At 39.2% G+C, this 11,986-nt stretch overlaps 2 protein-coding genes across 2 annotated transcripts; one reads left to right on the top strand and one right to left on the bottom strand.

Moving 5' to 3' along the window:
• Window positions 1-202: 202 nt before the first annotated feature.
• On the top strand, window positions 203-2,554 carry LOC121413077. The gene is made up of 2 exons (XM_041605840.1): window positions 203-334; window positions 1,949-2,554. The coding sequence occupies exons 1-2, from the start codon at window positions 203-205 to the stop codon at window positions 2,552-2,554; spliced, it is 738 nt and encodes a 245-aa protein (XP_041461774.1).
• Window positions 2,555-6,281: 3,727 nt separating this feature from the next.
• Window positions 6,282-7,609, bottom strand: LOC121413078 (uncharacterized protein F54H12.2-like). The gene is made up of 2 exons (XM_041605841.1): window positions 7,352-7,609; window positions 6,282-7,037 (listed from the first exon to the last, which is right to left on the bottom strand). The coding sequence occupies exons 1-2, from the start codon at window positions 7,607-7,609 to the stop codon at window positions 6,282-6,284; spliced, it is 1,014 nt and encodes a 337-aa protein (XP_041461775.1).
• Between the last annotated feature and the right edge of the window lie 4,377 nt (window positions 7,610-11,986).

Genomic DNA, 11,986 nt, shown 5'->3' on the forward strand with positions numbered 1-11,986 from the left:
TCCTCAGACGAGGAGGACATGGACACGTGCTCGATATATCAGGTGGGTGGGCAGAAGAGAAAACATAGAGATGAGAACGAGATGAAAAGTATCGCTAGAAAAAAACAAGAAACAAGAAGAGGTTACCAACAGTAAAACTAGTGTTGAAAAACAGGGAGGTAAAAGAAAAACCAAAACCAATCGTCACAATGAAAGTCAAGTCATGTCAGACTCGGAAAACGAGCTTGAGGATGAATATTTTGGCGAACCCTTTTCTACTCCACCTGAACTATCTTCCACCCCCGAATGGGAATATGTAGATCAAAGGATCTCCAAACGATTTGGTGTTCGGGAGGTATGGTACGATTATAAAAGCAAAATAGAAAAGAACGTCTCAATTGAAAAAGTCTTGGATAATATCAGGTCTTCTCTCGAAAAACTCAAACGTACCATACTGAAAGATACCGAACCAAGGGATTACATTCGTCTCGTTCTTGTCTCTGAACAATTGACTATACCTATAGCATTTCCCTGGGCCTTGGTGAGGGATTTCGATATTGAACTTATCCTTGCACGTATCGAAGAGGTGTTGAATAGTAATCAGCACTTCTTCTTAGAGTGTGGATTTACGATCCGTGTACACCATGTAGTAAACCCTGCGGGAGGTCGTGCTAGAAAGTTCGACGGTATCGAATCCAAAATGGCTGCATTGAAAAAGCGTTCAATTATAACGATACCGCCTGCCACTGATAACATGTGTTTTGCGAAAGCAGTGGTTATCGCTCAATTGCATGCGGAAAGAGATGAGAGATACCGTACATGGACTAGAAACAAGCAACGACCTCCCAGCAAACAATTGCTCAAAATGGCAAAAGAACTGCATATGAAAGCTGGCATAGAACCAGGTATTGTGGATTCAACACAATTTGACGCTTTCCAGAAAGTGTTGTCTCCAAAATACCGATTGATGATCTATAGGGGTAGACGAAGTGAGGCGTTGATATATGCGGGTCCAACAAAGGGAACACCCATTTACCTCTATCTTACAAATAAACACTACAATGTCGTAACGAATCCCGAGGCGTTTTTGTGTGCTTTCCACTTCTGTAACGAGTGTCATGAAACTTACCGCGATCCACGCTTTCACGAGTGTTGTCGTATGTGTATCGATTGTCAATCGACAACTTGCGATCGCGGTAATAAGTGTCATGACGGCCTGCCATCTCCCATAGTGTGTAAAAAATGTGGAATCACATTCATTACAGAACGTTGTTTCGAACTTCATAGTGTTACTCTATTTGAAGGTCAAACGGCTTGTCAACGTAAATTCAAATGCCGCGACTGTGAAAGAGTCTTTGATTTGGATGCTCTCGATGGGGACCCCAAAAATCATAACTGTTCAGATATTTACTGTAAAACTTGTAAAGAGTATGTAGATGGTAGGGTTCATAAGTGTTACATGAAGGTGACCAAAGAGAGTCCCTATTACGTGAACAAAAAATCAAAAAAGAATCAAACATCCGAAGAGGACAATTCCCAATCACCAAAAACAGATAAGAAAGAGAAAGAGCCTCCTGTAAAGAAATAAATCTTTTTTGACTTCGAGTGTACCCAGGAAACAGGGTTACACGTACCAAATTTTGTGCATGCGTCATGGGAGTGTACTCGATGTATGGATGACGACAGTCCCAACCGCAACTTTCCGCGTTGTGGTCCACCTGAAAACAGACAAATTACATTCGAAGGCAATGATACATTAAGTGACTTTTCTTCATGGTTATTTAGCGAAGATAACAATCATTCAATCGCCATCGCTCACAATGCCAAAGCTTACGATACATATTTCTTGCTCAACCATTTGGTTTCCAAAGGCATTACACCTCAGGTCATTTTGAACGGTGGTAAAATCATTCAACTCAAAACATCAGACCCTACTATCGTGATCAAAGATTCATTGAATTTTTTTCAGATGGCGCTTGGTAAATTGCCGAAAACTTTTGGACTGAAAGAGTTGAAGAAGGGGTACTTCCCCCATTTTTTTAACAAGCGTGATAATGCCAACTACATTGGTCCCCTGCCCGACAAAATGTACTATGGGTTTGACAGTATGATGAAAAGGGATCAGGAAGTCTTCTCCGCATGGTACCGTGAACTGAACGAAGAGGGCTATGTATTTGATATGAAGAAGGAATTACGCGAGTATTGCATTAGTGACGTGCAGATATTACATCAAAGTTGCAAAGTGTTCCGCGGTCACTTTAAAGCACTCACGACTACTCCGACTAATCCCAAAGGCATTGACCCTTTTCTGAAATCTCTTACACTACCCAGCGCTTGCAACCTACTCTATAGAACCAATTACCTACAACCAGGTAAAATTGGTTTAATTCCACAGGATGGTTACACCAGTGCGAAAAAACAATCGATCAGTGCGGGGGAATGGCTCCACCACGAAACCATAACCAAAGGCATAGACATACAACATGCTTTCAATGGGGGAGAACGTATGGTGCACGGGAGATATGTGGACGGATACTGTGAAATGGGGGAGAAAAACACGTGTGGGAATTTTTAGGATGCTTTTATCATGGGTGTCCAAAATGTTTCGTAAACGATGAACAAATGAATTTGATGGTAGGAAAGACAATGAGGGATTTGTACAAGGAAACCATGTGTAGAATGGACCTCCTGCGAAGTGCTGGATACATCGTCCATCATACGTGGGGTCATGAATGGAAACTAGAAAGGGAAAACCCCGAAGTAATAGAAATAGTCAAACATCTTAAAGACAAGTTCCAACACCCCCTCAATCCCCGAGAGTCATTTTATGGGGGGCGCACTGATGGCTGTTCGTTGTTTTACGAAGCCAAACCTGGAGAAAGAATTCTCTATTATGACTTCACTAGTTTATATCCATACATAAATAAATTCTCAAAATACCCTCTAGGTCATCCAAGGATTATTTTGTCTAACTTTCCATCCCTCGACCGTATTTACGGTTTGGTAAAATGTAAAATAACACCCCCGAACGATCTCTACCACCCCGTGCTACCATACAGGTCTGGTGGTAAGCTTACATTTCCCCTCTGTCGATCGTGCGCCGATTCATTGAATCAACAAAAGTGTAACCATTCAGATAGGGAAAGAGAGTTGGAAGGCGTCTGGGTTAGTGAAGAGCTAAAAAAGGCTGTAGAGATGGGTTATACCAATTTAAAGATGATTGAAGTTTGGCATTACGATCGGTTTACTGTCTATGATAAGACCACACGGACTGGAGGACTTTTTTCTTCATACATCGATGCATTCATGCGTATCAAACAAGAGTCTTCGGGTTATCCCGCCCACGTGAAAACCCCTGAAGATCGTGAAAACTATGTCAAAGATTATTTCACTCACGAAGGTATTCTACTCGATCCCGCTAAGATAACCAAAAATCCTGGTTTGAGGGCTATAGCGAAAAACAATCTGAATGTCCTTTGGGGTAAATTTGCAGAAAGGGAGAACATGAAGAAAACGGTGTTTGTGAAAACTACGGATGAATTGTTGAAATACTTTAGAGATGATGGTGTAGAAGTTAAAGATTTGATCGTTCATAACGAAGACTCCATCGAGCTGCATTACACACAAGCAACGGGATTCGTTACGCAGAACTTAAATACCAACATCGTGATAGCCAGTTTCACGACTGCACTAGCGCGACTTAAACTGTATTCTGTATTAGAACAATTAGGTGATAGGGTATTATACATGGATACCGATAGTGTCGTCTTCAGGACGGATCCTTCTCATGAACACAATGATCCCCAAACTGGGGACTATCTTGGCGATCTCACTGATGAAATTGATCCCACTCATCTTGAATACATTCAAACATGGCTTTGCGGTGGTCCGAAAAACTATAGTTATCGGACCAATAAAGGTAAAACCGTGTGCAAAGTGCGGGGTTTTACCTTAAATGCCGCAAACTCCATGGTAATCAACCATGATAGCCTAAAAGAATTGATTCAAGGTGAGCCTGGTGAATCAATCACTATCAAAGAAAAAAGAATTATAAGGGATGGGAAATCCAAAACGATTCACACTGTTGACTCAAAAAAGGATTACAGAGTTGTGTTCACGAAAAGGGTCCGTCTGCAAGATGAAAACACATTACCCTATGGTCACAAAGATATTCCATCAGCGGAACATCCCTTATAAATACTGTGTATTTTCACATGGAAAGCCAGTATAGTTGTCAACCTTCGTCTCGATAACATTACCTGAGATAACGATTTTTATCATTATGGGGGACGATAACATTTCTTCAAACATACAAAAAATGTTTAAAAGAATGCGAATTAATTCTACATCGCAAGTATTGGTCTTTATTTTTTTTTTCATTTGTAAAAAACAGACGTTATGTAATTTGAATAGATTGTAGAAATGAACAAAATGAAGAAATGAACAATATGAAGAAATGAACAAAATGAAGAAATGAACATATTGAAGAAATGAACGAGATGTACAAATTGATATCATGCTTCGATCGTCAGTAATTTGAATGAATGTATCGTTCTATCGCTACTTTGATAAGTAGACTTGTATAAGTGAAATTGTTTTTTCACGTGTCATATTCAATTATTTTCATTGTATCACTTTACATGGATTTTTAGTGATAGTAGGTTGACGTGTATATTTTTATTTGATTTATTATACCCCTAGTTTTAAGACATTTCATTATCTCAATATCGTTTTTCTTCTCTCTCTCTCCATTCACATTATTTCTCCCTTTCTTCATTTCTCTCTCTCTCTCCCTCTCTTCATTTCATTTTGCTCTCTTCCTTCTTTCACATGGTTTTGATGACAAACTTGTAAATAATGCACAGTGTGGAAAAATGAAATTTCATTGACAAACGATTTATTTAAATGTAATTAAAGCACATACACACGTTGTTACATTCAATATCTTAAATTTCTTCTAGCCTATTGTATTTAATCTACAGTCTTGTTCTTTAAAAATGTTATACAGTATGTAGAGCGCGAGGGAAAATGAATAAAAGAGTTATACCGTTACACGAGGTATTAGTGAAGAAGGTAAGAATACGAGGGGTAATAAAAGATTGGATTTTCCATTGAAGTTTGGAGGTTGAAGAAAAAAGAATGAAAGAAAATGCGAGTAGGTTGTAGTTTGCATGTGCTTGTGTATAACGGTGTCTGAGAGTATGAATAGTGTATAACGGTGTCTGAGAGTATGAATAGTGTATAACGGTGTCTTAGAATACGTATAGTGTGTACATAACGGTGTGTGAGAATACGTATAGTGCATACATAACGGTGTGTGAGAATACGAATAGTGCGTATTAATAGAAGTTATGACGGTGACTGAGGGTATGAATAGTATGTATATAACGGTGCGAGAGGAATAGGGGTAAACAAATGAGAATGAATAAACATACAGTGTGAAATGGTGTGGGAGACGATAAAATTTATGGAAATGAAGAAAATTACGCTTTAAAGGGAGGACAGTTAAAATGACCTTCACCGTTAAAGACGGCGATGGATAATAGAGGGGTCAATTGTGGTATCAATAATATTGTTAGATAAAAGTAAAGAAATTAAAACATAAATTTTCAAATGAAAAGGGGGATTCACTGAATAAAAAAACTAGTTAAATTAAAGCATTAATTATCCGATATAAGGAGATTGAATAGACAAAAAAAAGGTTATAAAGAAATAATAATAAAATTAAAAAAAAAACATAAATTATCACGGCTATAAAGACGATTAAATACCCAAACTTTGGGCCACTTGTCTAAAAACCAAAGACGGGTCTTGTAAGGAGAACGAGGAACCAAAACTTCGATTACACCAGTCGTTGATTTTTTTATCATTTTGTCTATAATCTTTACCAAATACACTTAGTACACGATTAAGTCCTTGCCCCTGGCATCTTTTTATGATATAATATATACAATATTGCCCACACACTGTAGAATTAACCCCTTGCACCCGTTTTTTATTATGAACCCATGACACGGTGTTTCCTTGAAGAAAATTGGTAAATGTAGGGCTATAAAATGAAGGTTCGTTCCCATAAGAGTCAAAAAATTCCCCATAACCCTCTTGAAAAAAAAGCGGTCCAATGTGAGCCCGCTTTACTGCTTGGGTCTGTGTTTACAACGTAGCATTGTCTTTTCTTGTCTATCTCCCTGGGTAATTGGTCCAATGCGCACGTTCCTCTGTAATACGGGCGTGTGGAGGGATGATGCTTCAATATGTAGTCGATCTGCTGAGTATCCATTTTATTTAATAGAATTAGAGGGTTATCCTTGGTGATCGTAGATGATGTTTCTGCTTCTGTCAATCTGGATGAGCCCTTGTGCTTCGGATAAGACGATACAGTTTGCAGTTTTTGTCAAAGGTGTATCAAACTGGAGCTCGAGTCGTAGGTTGCCTTGTTTAACGAGGTTAAGGTGACATCCATCCGATAGATCTGGAGTCAGGTCAAAAGCATACAACGTGTATCCCTTTGAATAGTCTTCTCTGTCAATGTCCAATCCTTTATCCGTAAACATACGCCCACAACCCATAAAGAGTGAATTGTAAGCTTGTAGAAAATTCTGTCCTGGTCCTTCAACGTAATTTGGACGAAGAGGTCTCATAGGTATTGTTTCTCCGTCGATAGTAACCCCAATGAAGTTGAGATTAAGATGTTTGAAGTTATAAGGATTTTTGGAATAGGATCCATTGTAGGCATCGTTGTCTACGAAACCGACGATGATTCGGTTGGGGAGTTGGCCAAGAAATAAATTGTCCTTGCTCACTGACATGTTACCGGCTGGGATCGAGAAGGAACGGACATCTACTTTGTTCACGGGATACTTTGCGGTTGATTTTTCCAATGTTTTAGCGTGTGAGATCATCACCGATGGGTTGACTTTCACTCTCCTGACGTAGAGGGCAGCCTTATCAATGACCACTTTGTACTTTGGATTTACGTCGGATGATAGGAGACAGAACGAGTCCTTGCTACGGTTGAATTTGAGTTTTAAATCGACTCCAGGGAGTAAAAGCCTTTCCTGAAAGAACAATCGGCGTATACAGGTCCTATCATAGAGAGAAGTTTACTTCCAGCTATAAACGTATGTCGTTTTTTTAGTCCCTTGTTTGTTTCCCCATCTAAAGGATTGACGATGTCCATTTTACCCGCCTCGTCTTTGTAGTACAATTGTTGTGTAAGCTGGGATGTTTTTGTTTCACCTCCGTAGTGTAACAATGTTTCCAATAAGGCTCGATAAGGGTAGGTGTTCGAAGGTTGGGATACCAATTTTTCATTGAGCATTACATCTACCTGACTGAAAAGCGAAGGTAAAAATAAATTGACAGGTCCAACCTGCGCATCTGCACCGAGAGGTGAGTTGTCTGGGTTGACGATCTTGGTTGTCACTTGAATCATGGTTTGAGAAAGATCTACGTATTCTTCCGCAGTTCCGCCTACGTTGAATTCAATAGGAGCTGCATCTGTGATGGTACTGACAGGATGATATTCAACCCAAGGTCCTTTGAGAATACTCATTTGTGTACTAGGAATGGTAAAAAGATCCAATTCGGATTTACAACAGGCATCACTCTTGTCGTGTAATTTAGCCATGATGAAAACGTTGTTATGCAGATTGGTAGAATGAATTACTGATCAAAGATGTCTGGTACCCGACGTCTTTTCGCTGGAGGGTTTTTTGACCGAATGGTCCTTTTCCTTGCTTGCTTCTTTCTTTTAACTTCTCTGAAGATCAACCTACGATTCCCTCCTGTCTGCGTTCCTCCTAGTGTCGTCTTGATCCTGCCCATTGTTTTGGATGCCAGTCGCTTCCCGGCTTTCGTCACATTCTTCCTGGTCGCCTTTTTAATATTTTCACCGTTGAGGGTATCTTGAACGATGTTCATGCCTGTACTCATTGCCTCCTTACCCAGTGCCATGGCCCCCCTTTTTAAAAGCGGGGCAGCCGATCTAAATAAACCCTTTACCAAACTGCCCAACCCATGTCCTCGTTGCATGACAGCTCCTTTAAAAACTGGAATACCATAGCCTATTTGGCGTTGATAAATATGCATTTTATTTTTTAACATGGAGGGTCGTCTACGTTGATGTATCATTACAGTTTTATACAAACAATCGTTTTCACAAGGAGGACGCGCGTTCCCTAAAATGAAGCTTCACGATCACCTTCCCTCTTTCAAATGGCACGACTTCACCAGTTTCATTCGTTAATATAATATCTATAGTTTCAAATTGATACAGCTTTAAAGGAACGTAATGAGGGGAATTGTAAGTGCAAATGATGTTATCCGACTCTTTGTTAGGAATGACAGCTACTGTTCTCAAAAGAGGTACGGATGCATCCCCTACATATTGATGTTGCACAATATCTGAATAAACATAAAATGTGTGGAAGAACATGTGAACGTCCATCGGTAGAGGGCTTAACGTAGATTCTGTAAGATAACATTCCCCGTCAAAACCCATCATTCTCGCTAGATTACAGGGTATCATCACCGCCGTTCCTTCTCCAATTTGTATGTAACACTTTCTCATTGTATGTTTATAAAAGAAACCAACGGAAGACCGTATACGTCTATCCATGACAGCATTGATCACCATGATTAATTCTTCTCCCGAATTATAATAACCCGATGGTAATGTAATCGATTTCACCGTGTTGGGGTTATTGGAATTTGCATCATTACGATGAACAGTAATTACATTATTTTCTTCGTTGATTATATTCCAGCTCTTCTGGAATTGGAGTTCAGCGAGCCCTACCTCGAAATTTTCCGTGAGGGAAATAGGTGTATGAAGTTTCGTCGTGTAACGACATGTTTTGTTGTCAGGATAAATATTCATAGAGCTATTGCTCGGTAAAGTGACGTAAAATTGGGAGCTCATGATGAAGACCAAACACAACCCTGTTCGAAACACGATTTGACCTTTTCTTGCGATGTTATGCGTCTTTATCTCTTTTCTATCCTGCTCTCCCAACTGTCGAATTCTTTCCCATAACCCTTCCAACGTACCAGGTATTGTTTTTTACCCTTACGAGTCCTTGTTTTCAACACCTTTTCTATCAAATATTTGGCGTGTTTATCTTTCCTAACCTTTTGAAGTTCGTATTCGTAAAAAGTACCCAATAGTTCCTCTCCGTTGTAATCCTTCAGTTTGTATACCGGTGGTATCCTCCCAATGCATTTGCTGATAGTAAAAATTTCTTCCGACCAGTTACTCGCATACCCCTTTTCAAACCTCAGTTTGTTTTTACTGATACGTACCTGGTCACCCACTGCATATTTCATCTTCTTTTTCCTTTTAACTTTTTTCTTTGTTTTTGTTCCAAACAACGCTTTTAAAGCACGTTTTTGATTCTCGATTGTCACTTCTTTGGGCTTCATACCGATGCTCGAGTGAACAGCCCCATTGTACCCTCGCATGATTTCCTGCAATACATCGATGTATCGATAAGAATTGTTAAAAGTTAAATACCTGTATACCCTAGTCATGAGAGTACGGTTAAAACGTTCCGCTACAGCACATTTAATGCTGTTTTCTGTGGTGAAAAATTGAATATTTTGTTCTTTCAGGAAATCTTGAAATTTCTTGTTTAAAAATTCCTTTCCTTTGTCCGTGTGTAACATAATAGGGACTCGACTTTGTTTCAAGATTTGTTTGAAACCGTGTATGATGTCATCGGAGGATTTTGTTTTGAGGGGGTATGGCCCATGCATATTTAGATAGAACGTCGATACACGTTAGAATATATCGATATCCCTTGTTAAATTTGGTTAAATTATTTAAATCGATCAAATCAGCTTCCCAAATTTCATCTATCCCTCGCACTTTCACACGATTTCTTTTAAATTTCTTTCTTGCAGGTGTATGCAAAGTGTATGCATCCTGATGTTGTAACCATTCTTTCACCTTTTTCACTTCGACATTTGGGAATCCATGTTCTCTCACAGCCCTCCATAATTTTATCACACTTCCAAAGCCTGCACCGTGTTCTGGATTGTAATAAATCTCTCTCAAAGCTCTCTCCAACTTCTTCATAATTTGTTGTTCACGGCAATCCAGCTTCTCTTATCAATGACTTATTTTTCACAAACACTAGGTTATAAATGATTGGTTACTCACTCTTCTATTCAACTACACACGCACATTTCTATATACTGCCCAAATAATGACGTAGCTACACGTTTCTTTGTTGGTTTCTGAAGTTATTATTATCATTGTTATTATTATTACGAACAAACTATATACATGTATCATACAAAACAACAACCAACAAGTCTATATCACATCATGCTATAAATGTACAAAATGGAATGTAGAGTCGTTCTAAGAAGCAACCACGGTACTAGTCCATACAGTGACTCGGGTGTAGTGTCGTTCCAAGGAATTTCGTATGTCGCCAGTCCTTTGACAAAGAATGAGTAGAGTTCCTGTTTCTTCGCTGTCGATATGCCTGTCCCGTTGTAGACCTTCTCGAAGTAACATAGCGTTGCCAGAGCCCTGGATAATAGATGAGGATGGTCCTTTCTTTCCAGACTCTCGGAGAGTAGTATATGAACAAATAACTGGAGATCGTCGGTCTCTCGTAGACGTGTGGTTGACAGACGCTGGAAGTCGCCATGTCGCTTTATTCTTTGACAGATGTTCACTAGTTTAGACAGCTTCTTCTCCGTCATTTCAGGATTCAGCTCCAACACAATCCCTTCTATCAGAGCAAAGGGGGTGTCATCGGGGGAAATCCCCTGTCGACATTCATGGCTCGGTAAACTATCTGCACTGCCGGTTCGATTCCTTCCAGATGGCGTGCTATGTTCTTTCTCCTTGCCTCCAATTCCTCCTCCGTCTCTCCTTTCAGGATGAATTGAAGATGTTCCATGTACAGTCTGCAATCGACCTGGTCCGGTTTCAACCAGAGGACTCGGGCTACGTGTGGGTAAAACTGCTCCACCTTCTGAGGGTCCAGGTAGCTGACTGTCTGATGTACCATGTGTTGTGGGTCGGATGATGGAAGGTAGCTCGATATGTCGTCGGGCTGGTTTTTGAGGCTCCACTGCGTCTCTACGATCATCAGGTACTCCGTCAGCATCATGAGTTCGACCTTTTCTACCGTCGTCTGCATATCTCGACACCATTCTTCCGGAGTTTCGGTCATCTTGTATCATGTGTGTTGGTCAATTATAGAGAGCAGTTTCGCAATGAAGTTTCACGATACCAATAACCCCTTTTATACGTTTTCTGACCCCACTATAAAGCTGTAAGTTACTATATTTAGTTCTATCTTGACATGGTCCAGACTTGTTTGGATGTGTCTTTTACTTTCTTCTTGTTTTAATGGTTATTTATAGATATGATTTCATCGGTGTTGTGCAATTCTCTATGACGTCATTGGTATTGCACGTTCATTTCGCCATTCTATGGCGTCACACTTGTCAGGACTTGTTGAATTCTATTTCTTTACTTATTTCTTGTTCTGCCTGATGATATGACGTCATTTGTTTTTCATGCTTCGTCACTCTATGACGTCATTTGTCTTACGTCACACTTGTGACGTCATTTGTTTTTCATGTTTCGTCACTCTATGACGTCATTTGTCTTACATCACACTGGTGACGTCATTTGTTTTCGAGGCGTCTCAAATCTATGACGTCACTCAATAATTATTCCATATTCTTATTGTTTTAACTTTTTAATCCATATTCTTATTGTTTTAACGTTTTAAACCATATCGCTATTGTTTTAATTCATATCGCTATTGTTTTTAGGTTTTAATCCATATCGCTATTGTTTTAAGGTATAATCCATATTGATCCATATTTCCATAATTATCGATCCATATTTCCATACTTTATAATCCATAATTTATAATCCTATTGTTTTAATTTTAATCCATATTTCCATAATTCATAATCATATTTCATATTTTCATAATTCATAATCATATTTCATATTTCCATAACTTTATTAATA

This window comes from Lytechinus variegatus, chromosome 4 (genome assembly GCF_018143015.1).
Source record: "Lytechinus variegatus isolate NC3 chromosome 4, Lvar_3.0, whole genome shotgun sequence".
Classification (NCBI taxonomy): Eukaryota; Metazoa; Echinodermata; class Echinoidea; order Temnopleuroida; family Toxopneustidae; genus Lytechinus; species Lytechinus variegatus.